This window comes from Nomia melanderi, chromosome 9, assembly GCF_051020985.1.
Source record: "Nomia melanderi isolate GNS246 chromosome 9, iyNomMela1, whole genome shotgun sequence".
NCBI classification, from domain to species: Eukaryota; Metazoa; Arthropoda; class Insecta; order Hymenoptera; family Halictidae; genus Nomia; species Nomia melanderi.
The window spans coordinates 17,680,315-17,703,885 of record NC_135007.1 but is presented as its reverse complement, the minus strand read 5'-3'; the positions used below and the strand labels follow the sequence as shown (position 1 = coordinate 17,703,885).

General features: G+C 51.5%; 5 protein-coding genes across 17 annotated transcripts in view; 3 read left to right on the top strand and 2 right to left on the bottom strand.

Annotated features, from left to right (window-relative positions):
• nvy (CBFA2/RUNX1 partner transcriptional co-repressor nervy) overlaps positions 1-6,094 on the top strand; it is a 29,284-nt gene extending 23,190 nt beyond the window's left edge. For all 6 annotated transcript variants that reach the window (XM_076370841.1, XM_076370842.1, XM_076370843.1 and 3 more), the window contains 6 exons: positions 1,242-1,753; positions 2,007-2,153; positions 3,214-3,494; positions 4,249-4,979; positions 5,067-5,365; positions 5,464-6,094. In XM_076370841.1, coding sequence (XP_076226956.1) covers positions 1,242-1,753; positions 2,007-2,153; positions 3,214-3,494; positions 4,249-4,979; positions 5,067-5,365; positions 5,464-5,730 — 2,237 coding nt within the window. In that variant the 3' untranslated portion in view covers positions 5,731-6,094. The remainder of the gene's footprint in view (positions 1-1,241; positions 1,754-2,006; positions 2,154-3,213; positions 3,495-4,248; positions 4,980-5,066; positions 5,366-5,463) is intronic.
• A 635-nt stretch (positions 6,095-6,729) lies between these two features.
• On the bottom strand, positions 6,730-8,737 carry LOC116432479 (nucleolar protein 9). The gene has a single exon (XM_031989472.2). The coding sequence runs from the start codon at positions 8,579-8,581 to the stop codon at positions 6,788-6,790; it is 1,794 nt and encodes a 597-aa protein (XP_031845332.2). The 5' UTR covers positions 8,582-8,737; the 3' UTR covers positions 6,730-6,787.
• A 130-nt stretch (positions 8,738-8,867) lies between these two features.
• On the bottom strand, positions 8,868-17,734 carry LOC116432480 (anaphase-promoting complex subunit 11-like). Of its 4 annotated transcripts, none has more exons than XM_031989476.2 (4): positions 17,526-17,734; positions 17,241-17,360; positions 16,507-16,670; positions 9,927-10,073 (listed from the first exon to the last, which is right to left on the bottom strand). In XM_031989476.2, the coding sequence occupies exons 1-3, from the start codon at positions 17,542-17,544 to the stop codon at positions 16,555-16,557; spliced, it is 255 nt and encodes an 84-aa protein (XP_031845336.1). In that variant the 5' UTR covers positions 17,545-17,734; the 3' UTR covers positions 9,927-10,073; positions 16,507-16,554. The 4 variants fall into 4 exon arrangements, with proteins under 4 accessions (XP_031845334.1, XP_031845333.2, XP_031845336.1 ...); XM_031989475.2 differs by lacking the exon at positions 9,927-10,073 and adding an exon at positions 11,715-11,860; XM_031989474.2 differs by lacking the exons at positions 17,241-17,360; positions 17,526-17,734 and adding an exon at positions 11,617-11,860 and having other exon boundaries at positions 8,868-10,073; positions 16,507-16,985.
• Positions 17,735-18,102: 368 nt separating this feature from the next.
• LOC116432485 (uncharacterized) lies at positions 18,103-21,084 on the top strand. 5 transcript variants are annotated; one of them, XM_031989486.2, is made up of 7 exons: positions 18,103-18,308; positions 18,431-18,459; positions 18,530-18,702; positions 18,774-18,984; positions 19,566-19,682; positions 19,750-19,941; positions 20,925-21,084. In XM_031989486.2, the coding sequence occupies exons 3-7, from the start codon at positions 18,547-18,549 to the stop codon at positions 20,945-20,947; spliced, it is 699 nt and encodes a 232-aa protein (XP_031845346.1). In that variant the 5' UTR covers positions 18,103-18,308; positions 18,431-18,459; positions 18,530-18,546; the 3' UTR covers positions 20,948-21,084. The 5 variants fall into 5 exon arrangements, with proteins under 5 accessions (XP_031845346.1, XP_031845347.1, XP_031845342.1 ...); XM_031989485.2 differs by having other exon boundaries at positions 18,106-18,308; positions 18,371-18,459; XM_031989487.2 differs by lacking the exon at positions 18,431-18,459 and having other exon boundaries at positions 19,602-19,682.
• A 724-nt stretch (positions 21,085-21,808) lies between these two features.
• LOC116432484 (uncharacterized) lies at positions 21,809-23,568 on the top strand. Its single transcript, XM_031989480.2, has 3 exons — positions 21,809-21,976; positions 22,047-22,178; positions 22,415-23,568. Exons 1-3 carry the CDS (start codon positions 21,972-21,974, stop codon positions 23,136-23,138), a joined length of 861 nt encoding a protein of 286 aa, XP_031845340.2. The 5' UTR covers positions 21,809-21,971; the 3' UTR covers positions 23,139-23,568.
• The last annotated feature ends 3 nt before the right edge of the window (positions 23,569-23,571 follow it).

Genomic DNA, 23,571 nt, shown 5'->3' with positions numbered 1-23,571 from the left:
AAAGCTGCTAGGGTTCGCGGAAGGAACCGACGGGGATGGAGAGACGCGGAGCAACGCGAGTGCCACGAAAGACGAGAGAAAAGAGAGTAGAGAGGAGAGGAGTGGAGAGGAGAGGAGATGGCTGGGAAGGGATTGCGATCAAAGCCATCTGTTGCATTGTCCCGGCAATTAGGAGGCGACAGCTGAGTCCCGGCGTACTTACTTCCACCCAGGGACTCTCAGCCGAGTGGAGCACGTGCGCTTTATCGATCTCTCTTTGCGCTCGTGAAACGTCGTCTACGGGGACAACGAGCCGCTTCTACGTTGCTCCGCGTGTGCTCCAGGTGCGCGTCGAAACCGCCGCTCGTTCGTTCGGCGAACACAGTTTCCCTTGCCAGTTCGAGGACGAGACGCACACCGTGTCGAACCGAGTAGAACCGAGCTGGAAAAAGGTTCGGCGAGGAGGCCGTTGGGCGGGTCGGCGCGGGCAGCTCGGTTTTCGATCGGAACGCCAGCGAGGAGCGTAAGTTGCGTTCAAGGTAGTTTAGTTTGCCGAGAGTTCAGGTACAGGTAATTACCTCTTGGCTACCGGCGTCAGGTGGCAGTGACACGGTAGCGCCGGCGGTACCTCCTCCTCCTCCTCCTCCTCCTCCTTCTCTTGCCTCTGCTCCTTCGGCTCAAGCGTCCCGAGCCTCTCCGCGCCGAGTCGTGTTACGAATTTAACGCGCCCCTCGCGAAAACGTCCGCTTCGAACGCGAACGGCGAGCCGACGGCAATCGTCTGGTTTTTCCGAAACGAGAGGCGCGACGCGGACGCTTCCGGCGTGTAACGTTTCGTTATCGGCACACGTATTCCATGACGGTGTTTCGTCGCGCGCGCCACCGGGCCGGAGGCATTCCGCGAGATAACGCGCGGAACACAGAATGGGAACAAGACAAGGTGGATGACACGGCCCGTAATTGCATGTTATCCGCTGCAGCCACGCAGCGAGTACACGGCCGACGCGCACCCGTGTCTCCCGTATCCGCGTATTCGCTTATTCGGCTATTCGCCTATTCGCGTTGTCTTTATCAGCGTGTTTGTAAACGATTCGCCAGCCGGTTTCGGCCGTCCCGCGGTTGACGGCTCCCCGGATATGCGCCGCGCACAAAGGACGCTCGCGACGACGATGTCCTTTGCGCGTTCGTCGCTCCTTCCACTTCCCCGAGATAATTCCCCGCGCTCCGACGAGCCCCGAAAGAAAAAGAGATATTTGATTGCAGCCGGCTCCCAGGGAGCGAGCAGGGAGGAGTGTTCGCGGGAAGACGGCCAGCCGGAGGTGCATTCGCCCAGCCCCCAGCATCAAAGGAGTTCGGCGGCGGTGGTGCCGAGCGGTCAACAAAAGCAGAGCAATGGTCCACGGTCCGAATACAAAGGGGCAACCGGTTGCTCGGCATCCTCGGACAACGACAGTCCTTTATCCTCGCTCACCCTGAAGCCCGAATTCGAGGATGGAATTGGTTCTGGCAGCGGTGGCGGTAGCGGCGGCGGCGGCGGCGGCGGCGGCAGTGGCGGCGGCAGTGGCGGCGGCGGCCCAGCTCCTGCCAACTGCAGAACGGAAGAGCAGAACGATGTTCCCGCGCTGTCGAATGGCACCGCCGGCACCAGATGCATCGCCGGTGTTTTCGCCGGTCACGGCATGTTCAAGAGGCTGCTGGGCACTCTCGTCCAATTCGCTACGGACATCTCTCCGGATACCGGTGACACCGTGCGAACCCTGGTGCTGGCGCTTCTGGTAAATTCTTCCGTTCCTCTGTTTCTCTTTTTCCGTCCTCGCGTGCGCCGAGCTCGCACTCGTGCCGAAACCGTGACATCTGGCAACCGTGATCGACCGTAAAACGATCGTAGCGCGCGACGGAAGCGAGCGCGAACGTCGCCGCTCCGGGGAACGGAAACCGAATCTCCGAGGCGGAGGTGATCTTCCGATCGGTGACCCGGTGGACCATCGGGACGTTAATCGAGCGGAATCCTCTCGTTTGTCGTTGCAGAGCGGGAGCATGGTCGCGGAGGAGTTCCATCAGGCGCTGCAGGAGGCCACCAACTATCGTCTCAGAGGTTTCGTGTTACCATACCTGAAGCACACTTTGCCTTCGTTGCAGAGGGATCTGAGCAATGCCGCCAGGGCGAATAATCAGGTGAGATTTCATCCGTTTCAGTCGCGGAGGTATTCGATCGGAAACGACTTTCATCCAACTTTCGAGAAAACGACCAATCGCGAGATGGGACGACGAGGGTCAGCGGGAAACCGGCGAGAGGAAACCGGCAGTCGGGAAGGGAACGGGACGCGTCCGGGAGTTGCGAGGAAAATCAACAGACCTCGGACTGACCGGCCGCCGGTTTGTTTTAATTTCCCAGGCTACTTCGCGATCCCGGGTGGGAGCGCGCCAGCGGGTTTCACGATAAGACACCGAGACAACTTCTCCTCTCCTCTCCTCTCGACGATCGGGGAATACCTAATGTTCCCAAGAAAGAATAAAGTATTATTATTCGCGGAATTAATGGAGACTATCCGGTCGCGCCACCGCTTCCAGCTGCTGCTCGTCTCGAAAGCTACCGGAAACGATTCAGAGGGAAAAGGGGAAAAGCAAACGGCGGACCGTTCGCGGGGAAGCCGAAAGAAGAGAAGCGTCGCGCGTTGGTAACGAATTGCAAACGAGCACCGACCATTTCCATTTCTCGAGGCAACCAACGCCGGCGGATCGATCCCTTCGCGTGTATTAGACGTACGGGAGCGGAGCGCTCTTTTCGTTCCGGTCCGAGTGTCGCTCTCGAGAGCGGTGGGCCGTGCGCGAGGAGCAGCCGATCGACGAGATCGTTAATCGGAAACTGCGGACGCGAGGAGCAGAGGCGGGGAGAAGGTCCAATTTTATCGAATTAGCACCGATAAATCCCACTCTGCCGGGCGGACTTGGACAGCGAGGGTATGAGCCCGAAAGTTTGGACGAAAGGTGTCGGCCGTAAAGAAGCCGACCAGCGAATATTAAACATCGAAACCGATCGGAAACGCCTCGACGTTTACGCCGATACGACTGCAGCTGCTTCCACGTTTCGGGAAAACGAGCGGAAAAACCGAATCGCCGCACCGATCTCTCTCTCTCTCTCTCTCTCTCTCTCGTCCATCCTTTCTCTTCTCTTCTCTCGTTCGTTGGTCGAGTTCACCTCGGTGAAATCTAATCTGTTTGGTATCGTCGACAGAGTTCCGCGCAGTTCTTACGATCGAACGAGGCGGCGGTGTTGGAGGCTGTCGGCTTGGTATCGGCAGGGGAGCCGGTCGAGATCTTCGGAGAGCAGGCTGGTAACGGGTTGGGGAGCGGTAACGGAAACGGCGGCAATCAGTGCTCCGCTCATTACGGCATGCGGTCCAATTCTAATCCCGGTGTCGGTGGCATTCAGCACACGAGCAACGCCACGGGTGGTCTGCACCATTATTCCGGGAGCGCGCCGCACGCACCGAAACGTCGCGCATCCGATACTCCGTGAGTGAACATTCGCAGCTACCGATAGATAGATCTCCCTCGGAAGACCTCCGCGATAATCGTTCAACCGTAACGATAACGAGAGTCACGCACCTGCGAGTACACGCGCGCGTGGTGCGTTTGCCAAACCGCAAGCGCGACGCGTCGTCGCGGAAAAATCCTTGGCCGCAGAGCTGCGTCGGCCGCCGATATTTATCGCGACCCGGCCACGAGGACCGCGAACGAACCGATTTCCAACGGCGGTCTTCGGGAAGGAAGGAAGCCGCGATCGCGACTCGAAAGACCGGCGAGAAGATTGGTAAATATCGTTAGCCGACGCGCGCCGCGCTGTACCGCATGCGCGTACACGCGGAAAGGAAGGGGGCGTCGAGGCGAACTCGAAGGCGACGGAACGAGGCGCGCTGGCAATGCTACTAGCAGCTCCGCTGGCCTCCTCTCGATACGTCTGCCGGTGACGTTTCCATATATCATCGGGGTGCCACCTTTTTCGAACACCCCTGACCGTTCTTCCTTCCCCCGAGAGCCGTCTATCCTCCAGCTCCTCTCCTCCACCCTATACTCTCTACCCTTCGACGGCCAGTAAACTCGCCTCGAGTGCCTATATCCCCGCATCTAGCCATTGGGATTCGAGTTCGGCTCTCGCCTTCGTCGTTCCTCGGCCGTTTGAATAGAAAACAGAGGTTGCGTCGCGCGACACGCGAACCCAAAGTCGCGCGGACAGTCGAGAGTCACGTTCCCCGCAAAAATGTCGTAGGTATTACGAGAACGGCGTTCTCTTCGACGACGCGCCGGTCTACGGGAAAAGATTGTCGAATCCGTGGAGTCACCATCACTCGCAGCAACACCAACAAACCTCCACCGAGGGTTCCTCCCCTTATTGCTGGTATCATCCGCTTCATTCGTCGAGCGGATCGATGCAAGGTCACGGACATCGTCACGGTCACGGTCACGGTCCCAGTCCGGTGCCGCCTAGTCTCGTGCAAATTAATCAGATGAACGCGTTCTCCGGATCGCACCATCTACCTCAACAGCCGCAACAACAGCAGCAGCAGCAGCAGCAGCAGCAACAGCAGCAACAGCAGCAACAGCAGCAGCAACAACAGCAACAACAACAGCAGCAGCAACAACAACTGAGCAATGCTCAAATGCAAAACGGAAGTTTGGACGACGAATGGAAGAACATCCACGTAATGTTAAACTGCATTCTCGGAATGGTCGAAAAGACGAAAAGAGCGTTGGCCATTCTTCAGACGCGCGGTTGCTCGAGCCCGGCAGCGGTGCCTCCGTTGACGAGCATGTCGGTCGGGGCGCAAAACGGTACCGGAAACAGCGCCGCTGGCAACAATCCTTCGTCGACGAACGGTACCCAAGTCGAGTCGTCCACCGGCGATCGCGAGGGCAGCTTGCAGCGATTGTCCGGCGAGATCGTTGCCCAGACCATCAAGGCGACCGAAGACAAGGTCGCGGAGGTGAAAAGAAAGGCCGGTCAGTAGTCGTTGCGCGTTCCTCTCTTTCTCTCAGAGTTTCCGTTCCGCGTTCACGTTCGCGATCGCGCGATCCCGTCCGTTGCAGAGGAAGCCGTGCTGGAAGTGAAGAGGGCCGCGGTGGTCGAAGTCCAGCGGGCCGTGGCAGCGGCGGTGGCCGAGTCCAGGGCGAACGAACGCCTCCGGGTCCATCGATTGCTCGATCTGCCGTTGTCGCAGAGGACTCACGCGACGGTTCGTCAAGGAGCGTTCCTGCGAATTCACGGGAACCCGACCGCCGTGGACGGGAACGCGAGGGCGGTCGCGACGCCGACCGCCGCCTCGAACTCGGCGCCGTCGACCATCGAGGACGAGAAGGACGCGCATTTGCAGACCATCTCGGGATCCGTGAGTATTTTCCGTTCCCCGGCCCGGACGGCGGCTGGTCGCGACTGAAACGCCTGAAACGCCTGAAACGCCTGAAACGCCTGAAACGTGATTTTTAGAGCTGTTGGAACTGCGGTAGACCCGCTTTGGAGACCTGCGGCGGCTGCGGAATCGCTCGATACTGCGGATCGTTCTGTCAACACCGGGACTGGGAGGCCGGAGGGCATCACGCGACCTGCCATAACCCACCGCCCCGAGAGCCCAGCAGCAGCAGGTCCGCGTCCCGTAGCCCGCCCAGAACCGCGTCCGGAACGCTTCCCTCGAACGTTCACGAAACGGATATCGCCGCGCCGATAACGGTCACCGCCCCGTCTAAAGGGAAGTGACGTCACCTTGTAAAATACAACGCGACGAGACGATTCGCCGGACCGATCCGACACGACCCGCGCTAATCCTCCACGGGATCTGTAACGTTCTCGTTTCTTGAGTCATACATCTTCTGCGTACTTGGTTCGAGTTTATTCCTTTCGACGACTTCCTCGACGAGAGGTTGCTTCGCGAACGACTTTAAATCGAATTCTCCGTAACGAAGGAAGTAGGAAAGAAAACGACAAAAGGAAACGACGGTCGAACTCGTTTGGTCCGCGCCTCTGGACGCGCGCGCGTTACGTGTGTATAGAAATCCACCGAAGAAATTTCAACGACTCCGCACCATCGTTCGTCCAATTTTTGCCTAGTCTAGTATACGATGTATATAGAAACCACGATGACACCCTGCTCGTCTCGGGAATGAAAAGTAGAGAAGAATTACTCGATATTTGAGTGTACGCATTTCCACTGTTCGCAATGTTTCTGATTGTAGAGGAGGGCTCGATTCAGCAATAATCGTTTTTCGTCCGATATTTCACTGACAGAAAACCGCCGACCGAGAACCACTCGATTCGCCAAACGTAATCGATATCGATAGAAACATTATCCCCTCGAGACGTACAATTATTATCGGTTCTATTGCTCGTGTCGGCGGACGGTGTGGGAAAAGACGGTACGTCGAGATTTTCCTAGTCAATTGATAGATTTAACGATTGCGACGAGTCGTGTAACGAAAGCCGCTACAACTTTTTACTTGACACGCGTCGTCGAATAACCGATAATCGTCGCATCAATTTCAGTCTAGTCACAGTCGGAGGGTAACACGAATTCATCGATCGTACGCATTAGGGAACTTTGCTCAAATATAGATTACGAATCGTTATATGTTTTCCTAGCTACATTCTGTTGCAGGGATGTATGATGGATTCTAAAAATTGTATTTACAGATTCACGAAATACATGATTATTCTATGTCATAATGCTTGAAGAAGCATCGTTTTTCGCGTGCGAAGCCTCTGGGCGGAATGGAAATTTATTTACAGTGCCATCGGGAACATGTTACAAAAAGCAATTTTATTTATTTGTTCCTGCCGCTCCCGCCAGAATGTCCGCGAAAAGAGCTCTGGTCTTTTCTTTCTTGCCCAACGCCTCCGTCCAGTCGTTCTTATTCCTCGCGTACAGAGAGAGGTTCAGTTTATTCGAGACGATTTGCCCGGATTTCGTGGAACGCAAAGATTCCCCGATCGCTTTTAATTCCTCCATGATTACAGTCCTCTGATTCACGTTCGCCCACTGCCATATCTTTTCCAAGCACCTGGAACCGTGCGTGCCGGAAGCCAATTGCGGCCAATATCCTTTCAACTTCCTTGCAAGCTTCTCCCTGCTTTTCTCGCCGATGTATTTGCTGTCGATGAAAGCGTCCACGATGCGACTGCCTTTTGGATCGCTGAACAAATTGAACAGATCCTCGCCGTTCATTTCCAGCAACGAGTTGACGATTTTGATCGGCTTATTGAACATAAGAATAGCTTGCACGATCAAGCTGCCGTGTAAATTGATAGAAAGCCTCGAGTTATCTTGTCCCTGGGAATAATCATCCAGCTGCTTCCATGTCTTTAGAGTTGCTATGCACAGTACAATTTTCTGCTGTTTCTCGTTCGTTTCGCAACCGAGCGCTTTCAAGAGGGCGGCAACGAACGCGCCCTGTTTCGCTTGTATCCTTAAGCACGCATTCGCCATGCTGGTTACAACGCCGTTGTAACCCTTGCCGAGAATTTCGGGAAGACACTCGGATACTTCCTCGAATATTTTCTCGAAGTCTTCCTTTCTGGCGCAACGGTCTAGTAATCGTTGTACGCTGAAGTTTGCGTTCTCCGTCAAAGACAACTCCTTCAGATTGTTACGGAAATATTGTTCGTAGATTGTACTAAACGTTTTCGGATCCGCTACGGCTAAACAAGCCTCCAACAGTCTGGAAGAACATTCCGCGTCGAAAATCTGGGATAGCCGTCGATCTCCCTCGGCTTTAAAGCATTCGTTTGTAATCTTTTTAATGTACTTCTCGAGCATCTCTGGGTATGTGTCTTTCAAAGAATATAAGATACTTTGAACCAATCCAGACGTCAGTTCGTCTTGGCCAAACTCTAGAAACTGTGGCCACTGTTGCAGTCTGTTACAAGCTTGTAACAGCAAATCCTTGTACTCTTGTACTACCACCCTTCTGGAGCCATACTTGGTCGTCCTTCTTTTGTCGTTGTTTTCAATCTTGTCGATTAATCCACCTAGACATTCCACGACGGTTCGCAACAAATGATTCGCGTACGTATCGAATACGAATTCTTCTATGTTATTTACGAGGTATTTACTCAATCTAAGTACAATGTCGTTGTACAGTTTTACTTCGGATTCTGTCACCTGTACGGCAGGATCTGCGGCTTGATCGGAGGACGGTTCCTTGCTTGAATCGTTGTTTCCTCTGTCGGCGCAAACCGTTATAATCTTCTGAAGGACGTGACTGGCGAACCTGTCGCTGCTGAGGGGTCGCAAGGAAGAACCAAAAGCGTCCACTAACCTCTGAATCGTTGTTAAATTCGCATAATTCAAAAGCGAGTCCAGTATCCTGGATCCAATTTGGTTCTGAGCGAACTCGATCTCGCGGCCGACAGTCTGCTCGTATACATTGTTCACGAATATCAATTTCTCCTCGAAAGTCGGAAATTCGCCTCTCATCAACTCCAAAATTCGCACCATGTACTGGTAAGTCTCGGAGTCGATGTCGGTACCATGATTCCTCCGTCTGGCAAACTTCTTCGCCATCTGCATTTGAGATCGTTTCTTCTTTCTCTTTTTACCCCTTTCATTGTCCATCTTCTATTAAACAATATTTTCCGTTCACTCTTAACGTGTACAAGTCGCACTGTTCTCTACGGTAAGAAAACACCGTGACCATAACCTCAACACGCGCGGCGTGTGTTGGTGCAGCGGTGCCATCCCACGGAAGAAGTCTGAAACAGTTTGCATCTTTGAGAGACTTGTAGATAAATCGGAAATCTACCATGACACGATGCGGTAAATAACGTTTGCTACGAAAATAAAAGAAAAATAAATAAATGAATAAATAAATAAATAAATAAATAAAATAGGAACGAGCGCATTATCTCAGTTTTATAGCTCGTTTATTTGTACCTCACGTTCTATCCTTTATTTTACACGCTCCAATTATTCTACACAGAAATGTTCGATACGTCGCCGTTGTATAACTCGACGGATATCTCATCGATTCGCATCTGCGCGTTTTTATTTCTGTTTCAACAGGAAAGAAGAAATCTCTGCAATGGACGTAATGCAACACTGGAGAAATATGGAAGAGAGAAGGAGTCTCGAACGCAGTTCTTTGGAACTCACTAGCAATTTGTCGATTCGCAGGCTCGGATCCGTTGCGGCGGTCGTCGTTCAACGAATAATCAATCAATCGCGGGAATGCTTAGATCACGGAAACGGTTTATCTATTATAGTCAATTAAAGGCCCCTTCGACTGCTATCACAAATAGAAAAAAGAGTACGCGCGTAACTAAGGTTACTCTTATCGAGAATAATATATACTTGTTTCTCGTATATATCGCGCGATGCACGGTTTATGCGTTACGCGTAGAGTCGTTGTATCGTTTCGGATCGTCGACATTGTCGGTTTTTCAATTCGACGAACGATCTATCGCGGTTAAGTGAGTCACAGGGGAACTCGCGAAGACCGCTCAACTGTCCGGTCGCTATAGGAATTCCTGAGCAAACGCGGAGATTGCAATGGCCCTGTCATGAAATTCATCACAGGCACGCACCTTTGAACAGCAACAAATTCCTTGTTACGATACATATTCGAAGCGTATCATCGAATTCTTCGGATTCGTTCGGATTTGTTTCGAACGAAACGATTTCCCACGATTTATCCTAATCGATGAATTTTTGAACTGTTCTAACTGTTAGCGGTGATTTCAGATTCGTCGAAACGGAGAGATTCTGGTATGGAAAGAGTTTTGCGTTGAACAACTCGAGACGCGGCTCGAGAGTACTCGAATGTTCAGACGGCTCCGTATTCTTCGCTGGACGGCGAATCGTCGCTGGGTGGTGGCCTAGGCGGCCTCGGTGGTCTGGGTGGTCTGTGATGATGCGTAACGGGGGCCGCCCTTCTCGGAGGTGGTGGAGGATGAGTCCCGTAGGAGGTGTCGTCCCCTTCTTCGCTGCTAGGAGAAGGCGACGGCGCTCTATCTTCTTGTTCTTGCAGAAGCTGTCGGAATTCTTGGATAGATTCGTTCAGGGACCACAGTTGGGAGAGCAAGGACAGATCCAATTGTCGCAGTCCGAACTGGAAAACAACAGTTTCGAACAATGATTCCGCTGGCAAACGTTTGCGCGTTCGATGTAACTCGTCCGCCGCGTTTAATCGTGCCAGCTGACGTAACTGGCAGCCAGCTAGGGAACGACGATTGCGGTGAAAGAAGAAGCGTTAGAATTCGTCGCGTAGATGGACAGGAACATTTACACCGTGAACGGGTACCAAGGTAAATGCTAATTCAACATTTGCGAACCAATACGATTTATTTCCAAACAAACAAGCGAGCGAGCAACCAAAAACAGGTAAGCGACTATTCGTTAGCCGTGGGAATGAAGAAGGAGGGAGTCGCATAGGAGACGCGAAATGAGAATGGAAATGGTAGTCGGTGTACCGGTGTACCCAGAAGGAAGGTGACGGAGGAGGAGAAGGAGAAGGAGAAGGAGAAGGAGAAGGAGAAGGAAAAGGAGAACGAGCAGAAAAAGAAGAGAAGAGGAGAAGAGACAGAGTAGAGGTGTACCTAGAAGCAACGAAGGTGAAAGAGAACGGCCAGAAAAAGGAGGCGAAGAGGGGAGTCACGCCTGAGGGAATGCAGCGTGGGAGCGGCTGTGCCAGTTCGCCTCGTGTCTGGATTGACTATTAAACTATTAGCCCAACTAGCAAGCAAACCGTAGATGTTTCTGGCATCGGTCGATCGATCGTTCGATACATCGTATTTCGAATATTCCGAGCGCACGGTACTTTCGAGAAGTTTTCCGAAATTGTCGCGCGCGTCGATTCGAGTAACGGGAAAGGAAACGTTTCGATCGAACGGCCGACGATACGAACGTTTATACCCGACGGTTTCTTCCGCATATTATCCCACGCTAGCAATACATATTCATCGCGACTCGTAGTTTACCCACGCGCTAGCTTGTTGGCCCCAACGTAGCGGATTAGGCCGATTCGGATAGGATCGCAGAAGCAGACGCGAGAAAACGAACGAGAGAGAACGAGCGGAAACGGAGAACATCTCGAGAATCGCGTAGACGCGTTATCGTTGCCGCGACGCCTGATAACGCGAAACCTCCAGTCCGACACGCCGATTAGCCCGGTTCGCGGATTACGAGATGTCGAGCGTCGTGGAATTTTCCCGACAGGTGTCGAGCAAGGGAGATTTGCATGGTCGCGGATGGATAACGGTGCTTATCAACGCGTTAACGGGCTTACATCGAAAAATCCCATTCGTCCGGATAGTTCGATTTGGTAGGTAAAAAGGTTCGAATCTGTTGTTTGGCAATGACCATTATTCACCGGCGGATATCGCGAGCGAACGGTTGAAAGCGTTTTACGTAATATAAAGAGAAAATTGTTGTTTCCAGCGCGCGTAGTCGTGTCGTAACACGCCAATCAGCGGGTCCGAAGGAAAATGTAATCGTTATCCGAATATCGATCGGCGTTCCGTCATTCCAGAGCGCCGTCGGAACAGCGAACAACCTCGGTTGTTCGGAGGTTGTTCGGAGGTTGTTCGGAGGTTGTTCGGAGGTTGCGGGCGGTTCCGCGGCGGGACGCGCGAAAGTTTCGGCTAGGAAATCACCATTTCTCTTCTGAGTATAGCCAGCTGAGTATCCAGAGTGGTGAGCTGCCTGGCAGGCGGCGACGGCCTGGACGACGACTGCATCGCGGTTTTACCGCTTCTCTGAGTTTTGCTCGAGGATCTCGCGGGCGGTGGCGGTGGCTCGCAACCCTCGCCGCGGCCCCCGCTCAGATTGAAACCGCTCAAGCTCCTCGGTAGCGGTGGTAGACCTTGCAGGGAAGACATCGCGATCCTCTCTTGTAGACTGGAAAATGCGAAAATCCTTGGTGAAACGAGCGTAAGGTATTACAATATAAATCGGGGGGAAAAACAGAGATATCGAACGCGTATCCGGCGTATCCCGTTTTCCCTTCTCGTTCCCTTCCCGCACGCGTGTCGGCGGCTAATTAAATCGCCTCGAGTGCACGTGTTACGCGAGAAAGTCGCGCATCGGGAACCGCTCGAACGGCGAGCGCATTCCGAGATCGATTTTCCGGGGGATTCGCGAGCGACCGTCGAATCTGCCGGTACCTTTGGCGGTGTCGCGATCGCGTTATCGCCGCCGCGAAAGACCAGTGGCGGCAGCTTTCCGTTTCCAGTTTTCGAGACCGCCTCGAATCGCTTTGGCGAGAATAGAATCGACGCGGTGTATTACCTTAGGTAATTAAGGTCAGCGATTTTCTCGTTTTCGCACCGGTCGAGCCCGTTAACTCGATCTCTGTCATCGCCGGAGAGCGTGATCTGCGTGGACGAGTACTGGATACCGGCATCCAGCCAATCTTGCCGATGAATGTTGTCGTTCTCGTTCTCGTTCTCGTTCTCGTTCGCGGACCCATTCTGATCGTCCACGTCATCGGCGTCCGATGCAGCTTTACGCTCTGGTTCGTCGATAACGACTATCGTGGCACGGTCAACGTTCGAAACGGACTCGATGTTTTCGTTGAGGCTCGACCCCTCTTCGGACGTACTCCCCGCGAACGGTTTCCTCGGCGCGTCCCGATTTTTCGCGAGGCACGATCTGCGAGTGGGAGTCGGCCGGGCCTCGACGCTCTTGTCCGGATGGAATTTCGGCTCGGAACTGGACGGACCGCGACACTCGTCGGAGGCGCCGACGGACTTGTCCGCGCTGCACTTGCCGAGGAGCGCGGATCTCGCCGCCGCCGCCGCCGCCGCGTCCAACTGTCTTTTCGCGGCGGAAACGGTGCTCTCGCTGCTCGACGACTCTTTCGCGTCCTTCGCGTTGTCCATTCGTTTGCATCGTTCCAACGGAGAACGACCGCTCGACTCGACGTTCTGCTCCTTCGACTCCCGAGACGACGCCGCAGTTTGAACGTGCCTCGGCTCTCCGTCCTCGGCATGGTTTTGATTTTGATTTTGATTTTGATTTGCATTCTGCCGACGAAACTTGGCCGAGCCGCATTGCGGATCGACGCCGACCGATTCGCCGGAATGTTCAGGATGGTGTTCCCGATCGGCCGAACGATACCGGGTTTCCTGGCAATTTCGGTGGTGATCGTCCTCCTCTTGGTTCCTTTCACTCGCGTTTCGAAGAGCTCCGCCGCCGCCGCTGACGCCGCCGCCGCGATCCTTGTCGATGACCCGATGAGCCGCGTACTCGGTAGTCTCGTTGCTGGTTTCTTTGGGATGCGACTCCTTTATCGCCGACTCGTAAACAACCGTTCGGCCAGCGTTCACGGCGCACACCTGTTGCTGACTCGACTGTTGTTGATGTTGCTGTTGCTGTTCTTGGTCGGACCTCCAGGGTTTGGTGTTGGGCGGCGGCGGGGCCTGCCTCGTGGGACAGGGCGGCCTTGGGGATCTTTTAAGGGCCTCCGCGACCACCTGCCGGCTGGGTCGCGGTGGCACCGGGGGTGGGTGAGGCCTCTGCGTCGCAGCCAACTGCATTCTTCCCGATCTAGATCTCGATCTCGACCCCGGTCCCCGTCCCGGTCTAACCGAACGCGTCCCGTGAGACAGACATGACCTTCCAGGAGTTCAATTTAAACGCGAATCGACGCTCTTCGCCGCCTTTTCATTTCTGTTCGGCTCGAGGGCGCCGCGTCGTCGTCGCTGTCGTTGTCGTTGTCGTTGTCGTCGCTGCAGCGGATTCCCGAGACCGTTTCGGCGTACGATTCATCCTCGCGTTGAGTCAGAGCTCGAAATGGAATGTTTTCGCGTGCGGTCATCGACGATAGTACCGTTTCCCGAGGCTTTCGCGTTTCCAGCGTATCCAACGTTTCCACCGGGTCCCGACTTTGAGAATTGAAAAAGGACGCGCGTCACGGAGGAACGTCGCCTCTGTCGAAACCGCAACAGCTATTCTCCTCTTCTCGTTCCGGTTTTACCATTTATTTCTCGGCGGTCCGTTCTCGGTGCGAAACAGCACCGAAAGGTTGCCGCGCTCGGCACCTCCGAAGGAATCCGAAGGAATTCGCCTCTCCGCGTCGGAATTGGTTAGCACCGTTTCAGTTGGCGCGCGCGAGCACGTAATTTCGAAAAGCACCTCTCGCCCGTGGAAAAGAGCAAGCGCGAAACGCTGTCGCTACGCGGCGAACGCGTTACATCGGACGAGGACACGGTTGAAACTTGGAGCGCGATATCCTCGATCCACTACCGCCTTCTATCCTCTCTATCCACGTATCTGCCGTCCCCTCTTTCGTTGCCCCTTCTCGCTATCAGCGTTTCCCACTCCCTATCACTATCACTATCTCTTATTTCTACCGGTGTATCTGTTCCCGTTGTTATCCCTGTTCCTGTCCCCGTTACTCCCGTCGCTCCCGTTGCTCCCGTTCCTGTCCCACTGGTCCACCACGGTGCCGCGAGTGCCCGCTGCGCGTTTTTCTCTGTTGCCCGTTGAACGAACCGTCGCGAACTGACTTCGCGATCCCACAAACATCCTTCGCGTTCGAAAGACCACGTGACTGGCTCGAGCCCGAGTTCTCGTGGCATCAGGTAGGCAGTAGACGCGCTACGTAGAGGAGGCTTTGTGCCTACCTACCTCTCCGTGGGACGCTACGCGCGTATGTACGTGTGCGCGATTGCACGCGATTGTGTGCGAGGGAACGAGAGGACGCGGAGGAACAGAGGCCCGCCGGAGAGAGAGAGAGAGAGAGAGGAAAGAGGAGCGAGCGAGCGAAACACCGACTGGATCGAGGAACGGAGCCCAGGAAAGTACCGTGGGAGGAACGGAGGGGACGGCTCAGCCACGGTAGAATGGAATGGACACCGAGAGAGCCGAACTAACGAACTAACCGACAGACGAGAGACCGAACGAGTAACGTACTCCGCGTTATACGCAACGCCAGAACACAGCCCGAGACGGCACAGAGGCGAGAGTCCCGCTACGGCTCAACTTTCCGCTTTTCGTTCCTCGCTGTCGAAAATCGGACCGATGCGACCCGCATTCCTTTCAGGGCTCCTCTCGTCGACGACGCCAATTCTTCCACGAGCCGAAGTAAAGTCATTTTTTGGTCGTACCGCGGCCCGACCGGAGGTATCGTACGCGGAAAGCGGCACAGTGTATCGAGCCCTGGATCGTCGTGGTATCGCGTGAGAGAGTAACCCAGGGACGGCGGAGCAGTGCGAGGGACAGAGAAAACGGAGAAAGAAGTTGTTGTTGAAAAGGAGAAGGAAGAGGAGGAGGAGCAGGAGGAGGAGGAAAAGGGAAGGGACCCATTAGGTCTCCTTACTTCGTTCAGCGCGAACTGCGTCGCTAAGGTCCGTTCCCGAGCGCTCAAAACATTCCGTATCTCGTAAACGAGGCGATCCTTAGGAACGCGTCGCGACGAAACTGCCTCGATCTATCGGGACGGATTCGATTCGTGTCTTTTCGACGATGAATTATCGCGGTTCGACGGTATCGCGCACGATCATTCGAGTTCGTTCGAGTTTCATTCACACTCTATTTCCCGACGCAGACGAGAACTACTTGTTCTACTTTCACCCTAATTCGTCCGTTCGAAGAGCGGATTAACGCCGGGGACGAGAATCGAGTCCCCGATTCTCCGTGAAACGCGTCGCTATCGCCGCGAGAAGCGATAAGAGCGGACGACAAAGATTTCGCGTGCGGACGAGCGTGGCCTACGCGGTGAACGGATACGAGAGAGAAAGAGGTTTCGCGTTGCGTCGAACGAGCGACGCCGCGTCGCGGATTCCTCGATGTAGGAAGCGGAGTCCGGTGAAAATGGCGTTGAATAACGCGCACTCGACGGACTCCGTTCACGGCGCGGCGTGCCTGCGATCAACGAAACCGCCGAGAAAATCTGTTACATAAGCACGAGAGTGAATCACACTCGAGCGTTAAGTCGTGAAACGACGCAGCGTTCGCGGTCCGATAAAAATTTGCTGCATCATCGGCTTTCGATAGAGTTGCCATACGGTGTCGATGCGCTTTACGATTTCACCGTGTTACAACGTTGCTGCTCCGTCTAGTTGCACGCTTACAGGATATTCCCTCCGAATCGCGTACCGGAGCTTTCTTCCGTTCCAAGGAACGGTTAAGGAATGACGACGCTTCGCGTGATTCAAAGATGATCTACTGGCAACGCGATCCATTAGCAGCGGCTACCAACTAACTAACTAACTATTGCTCAACGACGCGTGTCGGGCCGAACGAATCTCTCGCAGGCTCAGGGAAAAGTCGCAAAAGCAACCCGAGGGATCGCTATCGGTCGCTGGTTCCATCGAAAGGGACGAACGCGCTAACGGACAGTAGTTTCGATTCTTCGTTGCGTTCTTTGCTCCGTTCTCTTGGCGATCGTCGTCGGGTCAAAGGTCGGAATCGCGCGCGCCAGTCGAAGGACGCGTCGCGTCCTTTTCGTAATCGTTTCGAGGAAACAACAATGGAAATGAAATTCAATTAGATCGAATTCTCTCGTGGAGACCAGGTGATGCGGTACGTGTGTGCGTTACCTGATTATTCGTTGCGTGCTGACACCTGCGGGACTATCGTGAAACCAGTTACTCCTTGAACTTCCATTCCTGACGGCACATCGGGCATAGGTGACTGGTTTGTTGAGAGTGCAGCCACTTCATGATGCAGTGGATATGGAAGCAATGCGAGCATTGTCCCCAAACTGGAACAACATCGAATCGCGGTTTATCAGGGAGACGTTCGTCCGGTTCGTCGATCGGACGCGCGTACACACGCACTCGCGCGCACCTTGCGCCTCGCTCGACCACTGTTCAACCGGCGTTTCTTCCGTTTACGGTGACACGCGCGAGCACGCGTGCCTTCGCTACGAACACGCTCTGTTTTGTGTCTTTCGAGCGGCGTGCGGGGGATCCGGTTCGTTCCGCACGCACCGATCGATATTTCCACCCGCAACTGCGCAGACATTGCGGCGGCAATTTTCGTACGATCTCGCCGGCTCGACGAACCGCGGACCTCTTTCCTTCGACGCGATCGTTTCGGACGTACAGTCCTCCGAAATCCCCCCCCGTGTACGCATCGCTTTCTTTCGGAGGGAGATTCGGCAAAGTCGCCACGTGTATTCCATCGACGAGAACGCTTCGAGAATCTAACGCCGGTGGAAGAAGGTTCGATGCGATCGAGCATGCAGAAGGAAAAGATTCGTCGGAGTCGTTACGAAATAATTGGCTAGAAATACAAGGTGCGTTTCGAACGCGAAGGAATAGTTACGCACCCAAAGGGCAGTCGTCTCCGGGTATTTTGCAGTCGGGGCAACTGGCGTCAAATGGCATTCTGCATATACCACAATTATCATCGTTCGCTATCCAACGCCAGGTGGCGACACCGGTCCAACCTACAAAACGTATTTACGTTATTGTCGTGGAATTTATCTAAGAAATCTGCGGGGAAGAGTAATCACGGATGCACGATTACTCGAGTCTCCTCGCCGTCTCGGGGCACCGAACAAAAATGTCGACCGGTCGACGAGTAAATGTTCCAATTCCGTTGTCGTACTTACTCTTGATCGTAACTTTCATTTCGTATTTATCACTGTGCAACGAAATATAGTAGTGTTACGGTATTAAATACAAACGACCCGACGACGAGTATACACCGGTTACACGTAAACGATTAAAATGTAAATATTTTCCAGTTACACGGAGCACAAACGTGCGACGTTGAAACGTCTAAACAAACGTGGGTTCATACTTGCGCCTGTTACGCCATCTTGTGCTTTTCAAATGTGAAGCGGCTGATTCGAATTGTTGTTTGTTTTTGTCGATTCATATTTGTCGAACATAAGTCTCGTTGGTATATAGGACTCCCTGTGCAACATATTTCAACGGTCACGGTATTTTCCTGATGCCTGTAAATTGATATCGCGTAAAAACGATAATAGTGGCAGTTGCGTCGGTCGTTGACAATTTCTAACGCACAATTTGATAATTAGAACTCGTTGCGCCATTAGCGGCAAAACTCTCAAACTAGTCGCACACTCGTACGGTCTGTACCTACATATGGTAAGCCTGTGTTTCAGCGGTCGGTAAAAACTTACCGACTTAAGTTACTAAGGTTTACTACATAATCAGTACCATATTCTCATCGTTAGATGACGTTATAATGTTTTGCAAACACTTGTTTTTATTGACAAAGTAAAATGTTAATTGAAGTAAATGATTAGACGAATTTTAGACAATCAGAATTTTCAAAGCACTTCTTTAAATAATATTTACCGATCAGTTATTGGTACTAGGCTCGATGTGTTGCTAGTACAAGAATTGTCAACCGTGGAAGATGTCATGTAAGTAGACGTCATGGTAGATTGTCAAACCATACTATAATATTTTGGTTAATAAATTTCAGATACATTTTAAAAATTCTTTCTTCTCTCGTTTCCTTGTAATCGACACTTTTGGTAATCAGAGGGAAGTAGAAAAATATTTTAATTGCAGGTACATATAATATGCAGAATTGGAATATGCAATTACTATTATTACAGATAATATTAATCCTTTATTGCAGTGGTTGTTTATCAAGAAATGACTGAAAAATCTGGATGCGGCGAACTGCAGCAATTGGTTCAAGAAGAGGAATGCGAAGAACCATTATGTCCCGGTGGGGAAGCAACACCACCTTCGACACCTGCAAGATCGAAACTTCCAAATAAAAGTGATACGCATAGTTCTCATGTATCGGTATGAATTTATAATTACTTTATTACTGTCTTACTATATCATGATCTTATCGGAAGATTTCATCGCTTCAGCAACAAGTGCTATGGGAGAATAATACACAGACATCGCCGATCGTTAGCAAAGAAAGCTCCGGTCAAGCAACGAGCCAAGGATCTATGGTTTCTGGCAGAGCTGTAAATCTATCAAATTATGGTAATCAGTCTCGTCTAAGTTACGTGAATGAGAAGGACAAGCAAAGACCCAATCGACTGGAATCATCAAAACTGAATCGTCAACATAAAGGTAATCACATTTCAATTGAATTTCAATAATTCTATATATGTTGTAATGGAAGCTAAAAGATTAATTTAACAATGTTTATTCAGTCTCTAACTAAATAAGATTTTTATCGCTAAATATATTGCAAACAATTGAGTATCTCTAGCTGTGTACAACTTTAGATGGTTTAGTATGTATCTATGTATCCATTACCTTCCTCCAAAGTTCCATCAAAATTGGTGCCTACGATCATGCAACATCTTTGTCCATGGAACAGACAAACCGTTTTGGAAATGGTAAAACAAGTAACCCTGAACTTACAGTTTTCACTAAATGGATATCATTGAACCATTCCGTTTAAGTTTTGTATTACGAGATCTGTTTTTATTTTCTATAAACCCCCTTACCTATTTTTAAGAGATTTCAATCTATGCTTGCGACGCATTAAAGTTTCTTTCTTATGTTATTTTGTGGCCACTTGTGTTCAAAATTATGTTATGTTGCACCTTGTATTTTAAGTTATTATACTAAGATATTTGTCTCTTATGTTTATGAGTTACCGTTCTATCCAGATTTTAGTTGTTTTCTGATATTGTAAAATAAAGGTATGGCGCCATGCAAACATCATTGCTTTTTATCAGAGGTTCCCGATGTGCGACGCATGGAGCAGGCATTATTACAACTTCTAGAAGATTTTCACAGCGGCAATTTACGCGCATTCGGTACGTTCGATATTGTATTTCAAATTGGATAAAATGTATTATTGTAAACAGGATAATCTCAATTCAGGGAAAGACTGTAGTATGGAGCAAATGACAGAAATACGAGAACAGCAAGAACGTTTAGCTAAACTTCATTTCGAGTTAGGTCAAAGACAAGACATTAGTGGAGAACAATCGGGTCTTCGACATTCAAGCGCTAATATGCGTCACTTGTTGCATCGTCTTCAACAACTCAGTATATGCATCGAAAAACTACACAGTAAATAGTTGTATCATAATAATACGTAGATTTGTAAGGTATCGGTAATTACATTTTATTCTAGACGAAATAAAAGTTGCTCAATAGGAAATGGAAATAATTTGCTTGTTTTCCAAGTTATTTTCTTTTTCGTTTCAGTGAACGCAACTCGATGATTCCGCTCGTTAGATACATTGAAGCCGAGACGGTCCTTGACAGTATCATAATTTTCATTATTTTCGTACTACTCCCGTCCAGACACGATAAGCCATGCAGTTCTCCTTGCTTGTTATTTATGAGTAGTTTAAGTTGCGCGCGAATATTTAATAGTCCGCAGACGGAGAATAATTTAAATGATGCAAAGTACACCATAGCGTAAAGAAAAAATCTGTTCTTCCTTCTATCGTTGCGCGTAGAACCCATTCTATTTAGAATATTTCCAAGTAATGTCTATAATTCTATTTAAACATTAGGCACCATTTCGTTTCAATGGAATGAAAATTTTCCATCAAATTGCTCTCATTGACGATCGATTGTATCGTGCGATGTTATGTAATGTTAATCGGATGGATCGGACTTGGACCGATCAATTATTATACAGCGTCGTTCGTAACAAATCAGATTCGAACACGACATCGATCGACGTGGGTGAATTCGAGGAGAACGGTTGCTATTAAAACGGTGACGGAACAATCGAAAGATAAGGCGTGCGAACGACCTAGCGAATTGATAAAGGCGACACGGAAAAATAGCAATTTACGCATTTCATTTATCTCCTCAAGGTGTCGCAATAATGTTTGTCGCAGGTTCCCGCGAACAATTGATATTGATACGTGGCAAAAAAAGAGACAAATCTTCGGATTCTGATCTTCCGAGAGCACTGTGAATTTCATATCGTACAATTCGATCTCTCACTGCAGTACTAGCAGGCCTATTAATCGTCTTCGACGATTGTTTCCTTGCTCGAAGACTACGTTTCTACAGTTCATTTGCGTCGTTTGCAGTTTCATCTTCGATAACATATTGACTACTGTGCATCGAATAAATGGGCGCGCTGTACGAATCGCGAAGCCTAGCAGCGAATTGTCTCGGCGGTACTCGAAAATAGCATGGACCGGCCCAAGAAAACCAGCCTTGAAACTCCCACGCCCGGTCCCGTGACAAGTTCACCGAGAATAACGTTCTCCAGGCCGGCGCCTAACCGCTTCCGTAATAAAGCTTCCACGGGTATTCTTGGCAGCCGGCGTTCGGCCAGTTCCAGCCGAATTTGTTTACTGTGCCGTCCGGCCGAAGCGAGCGCAGAAACGATTCCGCGACCGATTTTTCAAGGCGAGATCTTCCATCGAGACGCGGCGTTACCACGAACCCGTTACAAACAAGAAAAAGAAACAGCGACTCAAGGAGATCCTCTATCCCCGCCGACACCCGACGCGAAGACAGGTCGTTCTCGAAGTTACCTGCGAAATAAAATCCCGCTTCTCGTCCCGTGGTATTCCATTGAGTGCTCGTAGACGTGACATCTCGCAAGTACGGTGATTAGATACGAGTCGACCCAATTGTCCCGATTTACTATAACCGCGTCAGCTGGGGTATCGACCGGAGCTTCCGAATTGTCTTCGAATGAAAATCTTTGTGTAGTAGCGTAACTAGTAGCATACGAAGAGACGAAGATCAACGTAACGGAGGAGAAGGAATAAGGAGGAAGGGACGCGGCTGGATCGACTGGAAGAGGCGGTCGCATCCGGTATTTTCGAAATGTTGGAACGGTCTCTTCAAGTTCGAACCTCGAACCTTCAGCTGGGCCCGTGTTTGTACTCGTTTATCGGCGATCGATACCGATATCGGCGCCGATGCGTTCGTTCGGCGGGCCGCGCGAACGCTGCTAGCACGCGTGTTTATCGAGATATCAACGGCGACACGGTATAAGATATAAGGGGGCTGGCGGACGGCAGCCAGTGTTGTGCCGGATCGTGGGCTACGCTGATTTAGAGGCGGTTGCTGCGGTTCTTATCGGTAGAGGCAGTGTGCATCGTTCGAACGAGACAGGCGAAATGCGGTGAGGCAAATGTTTTGAGTCGCGAGCGGCGATCCGTTCGTCGTCGCGCTGATCGTTCTCGTTTCTTCAGGATCTGGCTGCTGCTGACCATTTTCCTGGTCGTCTCGGTGCTGGCGACCGAGACGTCCGCCAAGAAACGCGGCAAGGAGATGGAGTCGAAGGCCGGCCACGAGAAGAAGAAGAGGGACGTGGCGTATGCTAAGTAAGTCACGAGCTGCGATTCCCGCACCCCTCGCTACGAGCGAATTACGCAACCGTTTCCGCGATCCGCTTATCTCGGGCCGCGGACTTTGCTTTCGCGATCCTCGGCTGGTCAGGCCGTTGACACGTCGGTCGCGGCGTCGGTCCCTGGGGACGTTTTTTCCTGTTATATCCGGCGTTTTGGAACGCGGTTTTTTCGTTTAACCCGTTAATTGCGGTCGGTTCTCGCTGTTGCAGGGACGGGAAATCGAAGGAGTCGAAGAAGAGAAAGAGCAGCTCGTCCGAGGGCAACGAAGCCGAGGCGTACTCGGAGAGTAACGCGGGGAACGTAGAATCTTCCGGCAAAGGGTACAAGTCGAAGAATAAGAAGCTGAAGGAGAAGGAGAACGTCGATCCCAAGAGGAACGGCGAGGTTGGCAAGGGCAAAAAGGAGAAATCCGGCAAGTATTCGAAGGAGGCGCAGGATGCTCATCAGACGGATTCGAAGAAGAACCTGAAGGAGAAAAAGACGAAGGACAAGGTTAATCTCGAGGAGCAGGCCGACGCGGAGAACAAGAAACCGAAGGTGGAGGGTAAGAAGCCAGGAAAGAACGAGAAGCAGGCGAAGGAGGGCAAGAAGAAGCTGCAGGAGAAGAAGAAGAAGAAGGAAACGGTCGAGGAACTCGAGGAGGAGCCTCTGGAAGCAGAGGTTGAACCTGAGGCGAAGCTTCCGGCGAAGAAGGATAAGAAGAAGGGTGGCAAGAGTCAGGAGGGAAAGAGCAGGAAGAAACGGGAAGCGAAGCCGGAAGCGAAGCCGGAACCGGAGCAAGCGGAAGAAGAGGCAGTCCCCGAAGAGGAGCAGGAAGTCCCCGTGAACGCGGAAGAGGAAGTTGAAGCGGGAGAAGAAGCGCGAAGCTGTCGGAAACCGGACGAACTCGACAGCGAAGAATCGGACGGCGCTGCGGAATGCGAGCAAGCGTGACGGTCCAACCTGTAAATACTTGCGTCATCTTCGAGTATCGCATTCTATCACCGTGTAATCGCTCGTTTGGTCGATGCCAAGATATCGATCTTTCCAGTATATGTTTTTCTGTAAGCCGTGTGTCAGTTGTTGTCGTCGCGCAAGAGACTGACGTATCGTTCGCGAGGTCATCAGCTGATCGGGATAAGACGCGTTTCGCATTAAAGAAATTTCAATCGTTTATTCGATCGATGTCCGCGCCGAGTCGCAAACACGGACCGATGTTGTTACACTCTTTATGTACAAACAATGATTCTCTCGATGATGTGGACGAAGTTCTTAACGTTAACAGCCTTTGGAAGAAGGGAACCGTATAAACACGCCTAACAGCTCTCCCGCGAAATGTACGATAGACACACGCTTCGAGGAATAAATATTTCAGTAAATCATCCTT